This window comes from Morone saxatilis, unplaced genomic scaffold (assembly GCF_004916995.1).
Source record: "Morone saxatilis isolate NCDOM2014 unplaced genomic scaffold, NCSU_SB_2.0 Contig22, whole genome shotgun sequence".
NCBI lineage: Eukaryota > Metazoa > Chordata > Actinopteri > Moronidae > Morone > Morone saxatilis.
The window spans coordinates 11,768,922-11,783,246 of NW_023339785.1; the positions used below are offsets into that span (position 1 = coordinate 11,768,922).

General features: G+C 39.0%; 2 protein-coding genes across 6 annotated transcripts; both read left to right on the forward strand.

Moving 5' to 3' along the window:
- Positions 1 to 5,231, forward strand: arr3b (arrestin 3b, retinal (X-arrestin)). Its single transcript, XM_035669785.1, has 16 exons — positions 1 to 7; positions 379 to 431; positions 1,799 to 1,867; positions 2,023 to 2,083; positions 2,177 to 2,221; positions 2,309 to 2,502; positions 2,657 to 2,716; positions 2,807 to 2,883; positions 2,997 to 3,132; positions 3,225 to 3,309; positions 3,468 to 3,540; positions 3,799 to 3,936; positions 4,099 to 4,176; positions 4,272 to 4,295; positions 4,405 to 4,454; positions 5,203 to 5,231. The coding sequence occupies exons 1-16, from the start codon at positions 1 to 3 to the stop codon at positions 5,229 to 5,231; spliced, it is 1,179 nt and encodes a 392-aa protein (XP_035525678.1).
- A 1,224-nt stretch (positions 5,232 to 6,455) lies between these two features.
- On the forward strand, positions 6,456 to 13,853 carry rab41 (RAB41, member RAS oncogene family). Of its 5 annotated transcripts, XR_004796976.1 has the most exons (9): positions 6,459 to 6,649; positions 7,772 to 7,830; positions 8,073 to 8,126; positions 9,036 to 9,141; positions 9,464 to 9,575; positions 10,048 to 10,141; positions 10,547 to 10,640; positions 11,516 to 11,582; positions 11,794 to 11,861. XR_004796976.1 is itself a non-coding variant. In XM_035669233.1 (8 exons), the coding sequence occupies exons 1-8, from the start codon at positions 6,571 to 6,573 to the stop codon at positions 11,856 to 11,858; spliced, it is 636 nt and encodes a 211-aa protein (XP_035525126.1). In that variant the 5' UTR covers positions 6,456 to 6,570; the 3' UTR covers positions 11,859 to 13,853. The 5 variants fall into 5 exon arrangements, 4 of the variants coding, with proteins under 4 accessions (XP_035525126.1, XP_035525125.1, XP_035525124.1 ...); XM_035669233.1 differs by lacking the exons at positions 9,036 to 9,141; positions 10,048 to 10,141 and adding an exon at positions 8,423 to 8,528 and having other exon boundaries at positions 6,456 to 6,649; positions 11,794 to 13,853; XM_035669232.1 differs by lacking the exon at positions 10,048 to 10,141 and having other exon boundaries at positions 6,458 to 6,649; positions 11,794 to 13,853.
- The last annotated feature ends 472 nt before the right edge of the window (positions 13,854 to 14,325 follow it).

Sequence of the window (14,325 nt, forward strand, 5' to 3'; positions counted from 1 at the left end):
ATGGACCGTATGTGCAAAATGTGGAGCGCACAGAATTGTTCACATCCTCCAGCACATCGACTGTAGAAAATGTGAGATTTATTCAAAAGCCGACAAAGACAAAGTGGCTGATACAGTTTTCTTTCAGGACTATGTTATTGCAATCTGTCCCACCCCCAAAACTGCCTACGTCTCTGAGCTTATTCTTTTGAAGTCAATATTATTTTTACACATGCATGTGGTCAGAAACAGTAGTGTTCTAATGCATTAATCAGATTTCCTCTGAAATAGCCCTCTTTGACAGGCTGCATAAGCTATAGGGAGGGCTCCAAGGTTTAGAAGTCATAGTATAAAAGCAAACAGGAGGCACTGATTGGCACTCACACCCACTGTCAACAGTGACGGATTACAGAAGACAGCAGAGAAGACTCATTGACAGCCCTGAGGGCACGGTAAGTGAGCCGTTTCTCTTCTCTGACCAATGGCACATTGGAAATATATTGAGATGATAATAACTCCAGATAATGATATTACAGTTATTGCACAGGAGGATTAGTATTTATTTAAAGTTAGTCACTTTAGTTAGTTCAAAGGAACATAACGGCATACTTCAACCACTCAAATTAAGTTTAATCTTATGATTGTTTATGATAATATAATTGTAAAATCACAAATGTACTCTTTCCACTAGTAAGTAATTCAGAAGTTATTATTGCCATAGGCTGCAACAGTGAGTGAACTTCATCGGTGGTTCTTTGGCTGAAACTCTCTCTGGTTTTTTTGCAGACTGGATCTATAACTTTGCCATCAACATGTCAAAGTGAGTATAAACACTTTTTGACTCATTCATGTTTGATTCATTCATTCTGGTTTAATTTAGAGATTAGCATGCATGCCTTATAATGCCAATCAAACTGTTTAGGGCATTAAAATGCCACAAAAAGAAATCTGATGAAGATGAAATACAAATTGTTAACAATCCTTGAATTATAGTTTAACTTTGTGTCAATTTAAGACGTATTTAATGGAAACAAGAAAAGGTCACGACTTATATGCAGGAATCAAGTGGTAATAACTTCACAAGAAAGAAGTCCAGGGACTTAAATATAGCCATTTAACATCTTGGCAGAGGCACATGCTACAGTCTCTGTCTTCAGGATACGGATAAATCCTGATTAAGGTGGATTGTGTGGATTTGATCTTGGAAAAGAGGTTTACAAGACGAAGAAAGGAGAAGTTTTAACACGATTACTTGGCACACAAGAGAAAGAGGCAAACACTATCAAGGATTACTGTTTGTTTGTGGCTACATAGACGGAGCAAAGGGAGTGCGCTCACACGGTTCTGTAATACAAAGAATATTAAGAAAAACAATCACTATTTTGGGATGTTGATTCAGAATCTTACAAGCTTACCAAGATATATTCAACATTATAACATGTCTCCTTAATGAACTATTTATAAACAATAGATAACAAGATGTCTTATTATCAATTGTATATATTATTAAGTATAATGTATTGATTTACTAAATCACAATTATGTTTTATGTCCAGATTAGACACTTGTGTCAGCAGGTGCCTTTCAATCCTCAGCAATAATCCATACTTGGAGGATGGAGGGTGGGGGGTGTCTTGTAATTGGAAATTACAACTATGGGAGGTGGTAGGTGCACAACACTATTGCCTAAGACCACTCCATAAGTGGAAAGAAGAATGAATGAAATAAAGAAGAAAAAAATGGGAGGGGGCATTTGGACTTGGTCCTTTATGTCTTAATGTGTTTGTATCAAAAAGTGTTCAAAAGTGTGACATAACAGTCTGATTCTCTGTCTTTTCTTTTTTTTTCTCTTTTCAGGGTATTTAAGAAGACCAGCGGCAATGGAAATGTAAGTGGCCTCTATAATATAGTCATTACAGGGAACCTCTTGAGTATAGGGAGGAGTGCAATTTGTATGTATCTCTTCCAACTTCCAGAAATAACTTCCCAACTCTTGTAACCTTGGCAGAGGAGTAACTCTCTGCTTTTCTCTGTTTCTCTCAGATCGCCTTGTACTTGGGGAGGAGAGACTTTGTGGACCATGTGGATTCAGTGGATGTAGTTGGTATGTGGCATTATGTCTGTTTGTACAGCCTCAAATTTACAAACATACAATGAATGTGTTTGTTAGGTATAATGCAATTCCTCTCATTTGCAGACGGTGTTATTAAAGTGGATCCTTCTGATCTTAACGGCAGAAAAGGTATTTCTATCTCAATCACTGCCAATGATTAAAGTTATGGAGCCTACAGTTATGCAACAAAACTAAATATATCATTTTCCATTGCAGTATTTGTCTACCTTGCTTGTGTCTTTCGCTATGGAAGCGATGAATTGGATGTTATTGGGATGTCCTTCAGAAGAGACATCTGGGTCCAGCGTGTTCAGGTTTATCCACCTACAGGTGAAAGCATAACAAAGACACCAATGCAGGAATCCCTCCTGAAAAAAGCTGGAGAGCAGGGATATCCTTTTTCCTTCCAGGTGAGGAAGCATAACTCACTCACTCTTTATTTAACAGATTAAATCTCACCTGTCCTTCAGTCAAATGTCGTCTTGATCAATCACAGATCATTGACTTCACCTCTACCTTCCACTCAGGATCTTAATTTAATAATGTGCCTTGTTTGTACTTCAGATGCCAACAAATCTCCCATGCTCAGTCTCCTTACAGCCTGGGCCAAATGATGCTGGCAAGGTACCTTTACCGTCCATTTTCATTCACTCTTATACACAACTTTCAATGTTGTACAAACAAATCATTTATTTCTGTCTTGTTCTGCTGTAGGCTTGTGGTGTGGACTTTGAGGTTAAAGGATACATTGCCAATGTAGCTGACAATGCAGATGAAGTCATTGAAAAGAAGTATGTATGCACAGAGCTAAACCTTACTGTCAGCCCAATCTTCTACTGCATCTTTAAACTGTAACAGGATTAAAGACACTCACTTTCTTGGTGTGTATTTTTTCTGGTCTTAGAGACACATGTCGCCTGATGATTCGCAAAATACAATTTGCACCAGCTAACAACAAGGCCGGACCCAAGGCTGATATAACCAAGCAGTTTATGATGACTGACAAATCTGTTCACTTGGAGGCCTCCCTTGAAAAAGAGGTTGACATTGAAGCCTACATATTGTTTTTTGGCAACATATACATAATATAACTGTTGCTTAATGATTAAAAATAAACTATCCTTATATTTAGATTTATTATCACGGAGAAACAATCACTGTCAAGGTAAAAATCAACAACGAAACCACCAAGGTTGTAAAGAAAATCAAAGTCTCAGGTGAGTAGCGAGGAAAGTTTGATTAAAGTTTGTAGGTCATAAGGGAAGGAGGAGAAAAATTATTTGAGTCAGGGTTCATGTCTGTCTTTATAATACATGCTCATATTTAGATTGATAAATGTTGATAAATTCTAACAGAGATATATTTTTTCTTTTAGTCGAGCAGCTAACAAACGTGGTGCTCTACTCATCCGACACTTACGCCAAGGCAGTCTGCTCTGAGGAGTTCGGGTGAGGCTTTTCACTGTAATCAAATGATGTTTATTAGCAAGATTCAGAATCAGTTTTTAATTTCTTTTTATTTAATTCATTAAAGAAGTATCTGATAAAAATATTATTACATCCTAATATCCTCAAATTTTATCTATATAGCGAAAAATTGCTTTGTCGTTGTTACATTTCCTTTTAAATCCAAAGTATATATTGAAAAGTAAACTGGCTGTTAAGTATTCCTATTTATTTATTTCTAAATTTCACTGCAATACACAGGGAGACAGTAAACGCCAACTCTACGCTCGAGAAGTCCTTCCAAATAATCCCCCTGCTGGCCAACAACAAAGAGAAGCGTGGTCTTTCAGTGGACGGGCAGTTAAAAGATGAGGACACCCACCTAGCATCCACTACTCTGTAAGCCACTCTAGGTCTCTCACAAAGGGCTTACTGTGAGCCCAGCACGGCTTTTCATCCTCTTATTTAGTGGTGATAAACTCTACATTCTGTCATCCACTTATCGTGTCTTAAACCAAATCCTCAAGCTGTGAAAGGTAAACTATTTCCGTCTCCTCACAGGAGTCAGGGAGAAAAGGAGATGCAGGGAATCATTGTGTCCTATAAAGTCAAGGTCAATCTAATGGTGTCCGGTGGAGGGTAAGGCTCAACTGAAAAGAAAATATTCATGCACGATACTTATTACAAATTATGCAGACTAATTGCGTCTTTTATTGTTTCTCTGTCACCAAAAGCCTGCTGGGTGGCCTAACAGGAAGGTAAATATTGGTTTTCCTTCATTTGTATTCATGTGTTCTAAGTGTGAATAATATATAAATTACAATTCTAAACATTTTTAGTCATAAAAACTTTTATTTTTATTTTTAGTGATGTCACTGTGGAGCTTCCTTTGACTCTGATGTCCCCAAAACCTGCAGGTGAGTGCAGTGTTTATAATATAATCATCATATAATTGCCATTTGATTGCTTCTTGATACATTTCACTTATACATGCCATGTATGTCCTCCCCTTTTATCCATTTATTGCATGCCTTTGTTGTATTCTGAGCAGAAGTGTAAGTATTAAACCGTCTGCCCTCCCCCTCTCTCACTATAAAAAGACATGTATTCACTTGTGGCTGTGATGTTGGTGACATGCTGCTGTTATTTTTCTCCTTTGTGCTATGAACCACAGCAAATTGGATTAAAAGCCTCTTTAGTTAAGGTGAGGTCACTGCCAATTCAACATATTTTATACAGTTCACTTCTTCAAGGGCTACACCGCATGTCTTTTCTATGAAATAAATATCTAATTTGAGCACTCTGATGTTATATGTTGTTCACGACACATATCAACAATACAATCAAAAGACCTGCATTTGCATAATAAAGGTTAGGAGGTCATTTGAGAGAAGCCTACATGTGATTGGCCCTTGTATGGGTGCACTGCTTCACCCTACAACCCTGCTGCATTTTAATCATCGTTGCTCCATCTCCGAGGATTTTTTTTGCTAATGCATTAGATAAAGGATAGCTGCTATTATGTTGTAAAAATTTCCATTTGCACAGTACCTGTTTTACCCTTGACTGAATATAAAATCAGATGTAATTCATTCCATGAGTTACCTTGGTGTAATGTTGGACTTAAAAGAATCAGCTGTTCTTCATTTCTTGCCAACAGGGCAGACATCTCAATCGAGTCCATGGACGGTTGAGACGACCAGCGAAGGAAAATCACCTCTCTGAGAAGAGAACACAGAACAAAAAGGAACTTAACACTAATGAACAGAAGCACAAAGTGTCACTGAGTGACTACAATGCTCTTATTTATCCTGTACAGATACATATTTATTAGGCATCACCACAAGAGTCCTAAACTCAGTTTATTTGATGCATCATAGCAATAAATAGAAATAAACATGTATTGTACATTTTTCTTTGTCAAAAGAAATGTCCCATAGTATAGAGTTTGTTTCCATGTGTTATGAATATTAAACTTGTTTTATTAATCCTTAATTTTATTATGGTGTGATTAGAGCCATGATATATTATGAATTAATGTACAGCTGAATGATGAATATCCCCAAAATACCTCTACTTGTGTCACTATATATCAACAAGAGAGGTAAATAAACACATTGTTTCCCTGAATTATCCCTTATTTATTTTGGTCATTTTATTTTTTTAGTGTTTTGAAAACATTTTAAGAAAATGCTTCATTACAGAAATGCCAAATTGAAAGAAAAAAAAAGATATTGACTGTTTAATCATTTCACTAACAAAAGATAGTGAAACATCATTTTGTTATCAAAGCACTTGGGATCAATCTGTACTTTTTTTTTACATAGTTCATACACTTTTATTTTTATGTTAGCTGTGTGTATTTTGTTTGGGACTATATTTAACACCCATTGTCACACAGAAAGATTGCTCTGAGTAGTTGCTTTAAAGCAGAGGTGGACCTGTGTTTGATAAGATGTAGTCTGAAGGATCCCTATCTGACTGGGATAACTTCTACTCAGTGAACTTATAGGGAAACTAAAACATTCCCCATTTTACTGGGGACCCCCCTGGAACCTTCTCGGGGACCCCTGGGGTTGAGAGCCACTGCTTTAAAGCAGTGCTTTGAATCTTACCACAACACATAGTGTAAATATATATTTATGCCAACTAGTGTGGCTTTCTTTTGCCCCAAAACTGACTCACACAACCACTGGTTCAGAGAGCCTCTTCCATTCTTCCATTTCCTTACGCTAATAATACTCCAGCAGGTCAACTATGTGTAAATATCCAAAGAAACATCACTTTGTTGGACGCATAAAACGAACAGAAATGAATAACTAATGATAATATGGACACATAATAAGGCTACACGTTACCACTGCTGTTGTCTCTCAAGGTTTGCCTCTTGGTTGCGCTATTTCACTTCAGTACGCTTAAGAAAACAATAGCGCTGGCTAGTGCAGGATAAAGATACACTACTTGCTCCTCTCCGGTCTAGACATCGCACCATTAGCCAAGTCAGCTAGTTATCAGTTTTTATTTTTTGACAAGATGTCAACCACGACCGGCGGCGGAGAGTTTGGCAACCCTCTACGAAAGTTCAAGCTCGTCTTTCTGGGCGAACAGAGTGGTAAGCAGGGCACGGTGGAGTCGGGGTGTTAATTTGGTCGGATGTGAGGAATATGTTTAGGAGAAGTGGCTAAGACGACCGGAGCTAACTAGCTTCTCCTGCTAGGTTGCTGGTAGGCTAGCAGGATAAAGTAATCCACCGGCCAGCGATGATACAGAGCGGGATGTTAATATTTGATAGAGATGGAGACACAGAGAGAGTGAGATGATAAAAGATGATGGATATAAAATCTCTTCTCTCTCTCGTGATGATGTCATTGCATAGCCAACCATAGCTAGCTACGGTAAATCGCTAAGCTAGCCAAACATCTCGCTCTTCGTCGCAACGACAAAAAGCCTGTAATAAAGAAGAGTTGTCGTCTTAAAAATGAACGTGTGTCATTCATCCACAGATTGGTGTGTTGCCAGATTAAAACAATGCACACTGGCCTCACTGTGGCCACTAGTTTATGATGCATCATCTAAGTGTCGCTAAAGGCTGCTGGCTAACGACTCTGAGCTAACAGTTAGCCACTATTGACGTTCATTCACACCTAATGGAAACCCTAACGTGGCCACCAAGAGCCAGTCACGACTCTTTGCGTCCAAACAGAAGACCCCGTATATGTGAAGGGGATTAAGTTTATATTTTATCGGTCGCTTTTTGAACTCCCTAGCTATTAGCTGGTAGCTTCTTACGGCAGCACCTCGCAGAGCCACGTCGGCCGGTGGGTCGAGACCAGGCGGCCTTTCTCTCCCCCCCCCGACCCGACCAGACCATTCAACATCAGCTTACTGGGACTGACAATGACATTAGTGTACGCGACTGTGTTTTAGTTGTGATTGCATAAGACGGCAGTGGCAGTCTCTCATCACGAAACAAATGGGGAAAAGTTGAGCCATTTTCATTCTCCCAAATTTCTGTGGCTCCACCCATAGTGCCAGCTCAGCGTGTGGGTTCAGCAGTCCACATTGCATCAATGAGAACAGCAATGTACTGTCACTGAGTCATAGTGACTTCATTTATTTTTATTTTTTTATTCCAGTTATACAAAATTAGAAGTGATAGAAATGTGTATTGTAGAATAAGGTCTTTTGATCACCAGGATCAAATGTTAATGTGTCTGTTATTGTGTTTGTGCAGTTGGGAAGACCTCACTCATCACCAGGTTTATGTATGACAGTTTCGACAACACTTATCAGGTAATAATGTGTTTTCATCACAATGTGGGTACTAATTGAGTGTGTTTATATCAATGTAGGGTGTCATTTTTTGTGACAAACATTATGACTTGTTAAGCACATTTATAATCTATAACAAGTAAAAAAAAAGGTCTATAGATCACGTTAATACAATGGCATCAAACACCTTTTGTCTAATGATTTTTGGGTGTAGATGTTATGCAGATATTGTGCCTATAACAGTGCAATAATTGTCTTTACAGGCAACAATTGGCATTGACTTTTTGTCAAAAACCATGTACCTAGAAGATCGCACGGTAAGCCCGTTTTATATTTTATTGCCATTCTCATCATTCACATTGATGTAGTTTTAAAACTGCTAGAAAAGCTTAAAGCATGCAACTGCTCATTGTGTAGTAGCCACCATTTATTTCCCATTCATTATTTCACATTGGTTTTTACATTATCTTAGATTTTTACCATTCACTTTGTTAGACATGTTGATCATGTTTTTAGTTCCCATCGTTATTTTTAAGTTTTTGTTTTCCTTCCATCCCCTGGCTGGGTCATGAAATGCCCCCACTTCACACATTCATTTCACGGCTGGCCACAGATTCGGCTGCAGCTCTGGGATACAGCCGGACAGGAGCGTTTCCGCAGCCTCATCCCCAGTTACATCCGAGACTCAGCCGCTGCTGTGGTGGTTTATGACATAGCCAGTAGGTATCATAGCCTTGACTTACCTCCTTGTCCTGCGCTTTAGTCGGTGGAAGGGCAAAAGTAAGAACATTTTCTAGCCTGGCAAACCCCACTGGACAGTATGATGAGGGTACATCCCAGACCGTTTGCATCAGCTGTAGTGATACTTAACATTTCTCAGGGGGTGTCCAGGGGGGTCTGTGCATTATAAAGGCTGCTACATATGAGGCTGATGGAAGGAATAGCGGAAAATGCCTTCCAATGTCACCTCATGATTCTCTAACAGTCCTAATAATGATTCAGCACGAACGCCTTTTACATGTCTTATTTGCACGCTGGTCATCTCCAACCCTGCTGCATTTGAATGATTCTCACCGTTCCTTGATTTAAAAAAAGGCCATTTTCATCCCTGCTGCTTGGCTTTCAGTTCCTTTATGTCTGTCCTATTCTCCACTTTCTCGTTCTGCCTTTCCCCTCTTTATCTCCACCTCCTTCCCCTTTTCTTCCCCTCCGCTCCAATCCTCCAGGTCCGGCTCCAGCTTTGGGACACTGCTGGACAGGAGCGTTTTCGTAGCCTAATTCCCAGCTACATCCGTGACTCTACCATTGCCGTGGTTGTTTATGACATCACCAGTGAGTCAGGGCTGTACTCTAACATTTCTGTAGGGGTTGAGAGCAATTAAAAGGACACTGTCTTGTCATAGTTGCTATTTCTCTTTCTGCCTTCCTTCAGAATCTCTTTTAAGTATATTTTCTTCCTTCAATCTTCTCTTCTTAATACGTTTGCTTACTAACACAACTACGCTACATAAGATGCTCTACCTTTTTTTTAACGAAAAATAACACCTGCTTGTGCACACTTTTAACTAGAGCTAGAACAACAAATGTTTGTGTTTTGGGGCCATATGTGGTTGATGTGTACAGTCATTTTGTGTGTGTTTTTTCCCATCCACAGATCTTAATTCATTCCAGCAAACCTCAAAGTGGATTGATGATGTCAGAACAGAGAGAGGAAGTGATGTCATTATCATGCTTGTTGGGAACAAAACAGACTTGGCGGATAAAAGGTACATGGTTGTGTGAGATGTGTGAAAGATTACAGTGATAATTATTGTGTTATTATGTTTAGAATGGTTGATAAATAGACAGTGGTTTTATAATCCTACTACAGTTTGAGTAGCATTAAGTGTAATAGTATATAAACTCTGCCAAAGCCTGGAATCCCACTTTTCTTCCCCTCAGTGCATCTCATCCAGTTTTGACTTTTATCATCCCTTGGTATTTTGCATACTCCAGCCTTTTTTCTAAGTGATTTTAAATGTTGAATTCTATATTTTTTATTTCTTATGATTTGATCATATTTCTGTTCTGCCTTTTTTCTTTTTTACTTTTTTTTTTTTTTTTTGGTTCCCTTTTCTGCTCTGTTCTCTCCATGGCATTTTGATCATCTATTTATTTTAAATGTTTTTGTTGTGTTTCCCCCTCAACACCACACTCCACACCACTCCCTCCCCCCATCCCTCCCCGGGACCATGGCAGGCAAGTTTCTGTTGAGGCGGCAGAGAGGAAAGCTCGTGAGCTCAATGTGATGTACATAGAGACCAGTGCCAAGGCCGGTTATAACGTCAAACAGGTTGGTGTCCAGCAACAGCCGGTGTAATACTGACAAATAGTCCTGACAGTCATGATGTCCTTTAGGTCAGGGAGGCCAACCTGTGCCGTCTGGGATGTACAACCCTTCCATGTATTCATTATATGGATCAGAGTGTGGCTGTTGGATGAATGAGTGATCTCGTTTTCCTGCTGCTTCATTTTTACTCAGCACAGCAGCTTCTCTCCCTTTGTCTTCCTCTCTGTCTGTGTGTGTTTATAACTAAACTAACCTCTCTCTCTCTCTTTTCCACTCAAAACAAGATTCTGTGTTGAGCTCTCTCTGTTTCTCCATTTCCTCCCTCTCCTTTCGGCCTGTCCTTTTCGCATTTCTTTCCATATCTGTCTTTTCGTCCACCTTCCCCCCCTTCTGCTTTTACCTGAGCAGACAGATCACCACGGAGGAGGGCGAGCAGAGAGCTAAGGAACTGAATGTCATGTTCATTGAAACCAGCGCAAAGACTGGCTACAATGTCAAACAGGTAGAGAATCTGCTCTGTCAAGGTAGTTGAGCTAATTCTGCCATCAAAGTCTACACTTAACTCCTTCTGCCTCCTTTTTCCCTTCTCGTGGCATCATGACATGTCTTAGCGTTCTCCGCACTTACTGTATCAGTTGTGTGTCTTTTTTTCCTCCCACAGGCTTTGCTTTTAGACGTTTCCATATTACTTCACTTGGTCTGCAAACGTTTCCTGCTATTGTGTTTGTGTTTGCTTAAGTACTTTTTGTCCGATTCACAAAACTTTCTGCAGCTTTCCAAATGTTAATGTGAATATGATGGAGGAGATAAGCACGGCGACCGTCACTTCATGTTGTTCTCTAAACCAGCAAGCACATTTTCTACCACTGCTTTAACTGCTTCTTGTGTTTGCCTGTTATTTGATAAAATACATTATGTAGGATCGGATACTTTTTGTCTATACTGTATATAGCCTATTTAACAGTAGTGGTGGGTGATGTGACCATATATACCTAGAGGCAGAGAGCCTTCTATACCGTTAATACTGAGGTAACTATCCCTTCAGTATCTCTGGTTGTATTTGGCTGTTGTGGGTAATGGAGCAGATGAATTTGCAGGATTGCATTGCATCAATACGATTAAATACCATTGTCAGACACCAGATTAAACAAAAAATAGACATTCTCAGCTGATTGCTTTATGTATAAACTGTTTATCAGTTGAATTTCCAAAGAATTTACGATATCACAATATACATGAATGTGGACGTAAAATTACTTGCATTGTGATACAAGATTTTATCCAAATTATCCACCTCTATTTGACAGGATTTTACCTTTATATCCCTTTCCAGCAAGACCTTTTCAGATGTTATATTCTTCTCACTTTGTTTTACAGCTGTTCCGTCGTGTCGCAGCTGCATTGCCTGGGATGGATAGCACACCAGAGAAAAGCAAAGAGGACAGTATCCTTTTTCAAGATGCCTTTAACAGAAATCGTTTTGTTTATTTTTTTAAATACTTTTGTCAAATTATTATTGCCACTGCCAAACAAGTGCCTGTCAGCTTACTCTGCAATGTCGAGCGAGGAGATGGCAGCCAGATACCGTTGCGGGGAAAAAACTGAAGTTAAATGTGCAAATTCATTGATGATGTTACTTAACCAAGCCCTCGCAGTGATCGACATCAAACTGGAGAAACAGCCAGAGATGACTGTCACCGAGAGCAGCTGCTCATGCTAGTACACCTCACCCTCACCCAGCCTGTCTCCTCCCCACCAACAGCTTGTCTCTCAGTGGCCACTCTCTCCACCCATGGCACACTGCCATTGGGATGGAGGACCTGTCTTTTTTTTTCCCCTTTTCAACTCAGTGACTTTTCAGAGTAACCGTGTGGATGTGCATTACTGTATTGAAACAGATTATCTGGAGAAAAAAAAATGGTTCAAAAGTAAACATTTAAAACAAGGAATAAGTTTAAATGATATGTTCAGATTTTCATCCAGTTGCATGGCATTAATATAGGATTGCAGACTGACATAGCTAACCGTTCATGAGTTATTGCACAGTTCTGAATCTTAGTGCTGTTACTCTCGTCATTGTTGTAAAGTAAAACTGCTTGGGATTATTTAAATGACTCTGCAAGGTTGAGTTCTCAGCCCATTGTATTTTATTTTTTATTATTTTAAATGGAGAGTTTGCCTAAAACTATTTTGTCTGATTACTGATCATTTCTAGACCTTGTCCTTTTTTTTGAGGAAGTAGAGACGGGAACATACAAGTGAATTTACATCATTGCTAACCCTCATATTACCACATTAGGCTCAAATGAACCCTTTGCATTGAAATGGGTCAGTGTTCCAGTTATTAGGTATTATTTATACCAAACACATCTGTAGGCTTAAACTACCAAATCCAACAGTGTGTTAGTATAACAAATTGACTTAATTTGAGACCTTATTTAAAACAGTGCTGCAAAAAGGGATGTGTAACCAAGTAATGAGGAAATTGATATCCCTTTTTCATCAAAGGGAAACCATCCCAAGTTCATTAGAATGGCTACTAACCTGAAGCTATGTCTGCATTTAAAACTATAGCAACCGTCTTTCCAATGTTGTTCAAATAGCTGCACGCTTACTAACATGTCTGAGGAGGAGTTTTCAGTTATAAGATGCCCCTAATGTAGGAAATAAAAATAAAAAAAGCCAATGTTTAGTTTTTCCACGCTGATGGAAAGTGTTCACTTTGGTCGCTATGACGTACCCACCATCTCATTGATAATTTGTGTTGTGTTGATTACACTATTGCAAGAACATGCAGCATGCTCACCATGCAGGATTTATATGGATAAGAACACAGATGCCTTGCTTGTTTGTTCACCAACGTTGTGCACTGAATCAAGCCACAATATTGTAAAATATAAAAGAAGCCTGCTGACTGGTTCATGGCTTCACTAGTTGTTTTGTAGAGCTGGTAGATAAAGAGTTTGTCCTCAGATACAGCTAACGCTTACTAACACCCTTGCTGTATAAAGTGCAGAGAAGTTAGTTGCAGTATCCTTTGCTGTATTGCTATTGCTTGTGTAGGGACTGTTGGTTTTATGTGTTTTATTTATTTTGTAACTTGGACATACAGATAACATTGTATGCTTGACCAAAAGTACAAATGCTGACACGCATGTTGAAAGTTTATTTTATTTATTGTTTGCGTGTCTGCTGGGACTCCACCTAAAGGCGACATTGAGGCCCCCGGTAATGTTTTTCCCTGTCACACTGCTAGAAATGACTTTTTTTGCAGTGTGTGTAGTCAGTAACTTGGTTTACAGTCGCAGGTAAAGGCTGCACCGACTCCAGACACACACTCACTTACACACACACACACACACACACACAGTGTAACACAAACCACCTAACTAGCCATAGCACAACAAAAGACACTGGTCATTTGCTGTAGCTTGTTTTGAAATGTCAGCATTTTAAAATGGATTCCAAAATGTAAGTATTTAATTACATCAAACAACCATTTTAACATGAGCAGCTCTTCTATTACTTGTCACTGACTAATTACGCAGCTTTGTGCTATTCTGAATTGTGTCTGTCCATTTGAAATATGCTGTCTACTCGTGTTTAGCAACGTTTGTGTGAATAATGTACTATTATCTGATGTATAAAAAGGAGAGTTAATGAAACACAAGTGTAGGCCTATCACATGGAATAAAATAAAGATATTTCACCAAAATGTAATATCTGTGATCTCTTTCTTTTTAAACCTCTGCTTATGGCAGATTCATAATATGTTATGTCGTTTCCAATGTTATGGATCAACAAACATTCATATGTTCTGCTCCATTAGTACTATCTACAATCAATGCTATACAGCAGAGTGTGAGAAGCCTGTTACGGTGTTGCCAAAGTAGACTGAAACTGCTCATTGGGCAACACAGGCATGAAATGTTACAACAGAAAGGTGTGGTTATGCATGAACATGAGACTGCACGGCTGTTACTCAATGTAGCCTACATTTTTGGTCAAGGGTGTTGAAAACGTGATTAAAAACTTAATGTTCAATCTGAATCTTATTTCTTACATTCAACAAACATATATCGCCCTGTTCCTATCAGTTATCCTCTGTCCTTCAAAACCTAGATCTCCTACAGTACTTGAATATGTATGTATGTGTGTGTGTGTTTTCTAACATTTGGCTGGAAAAA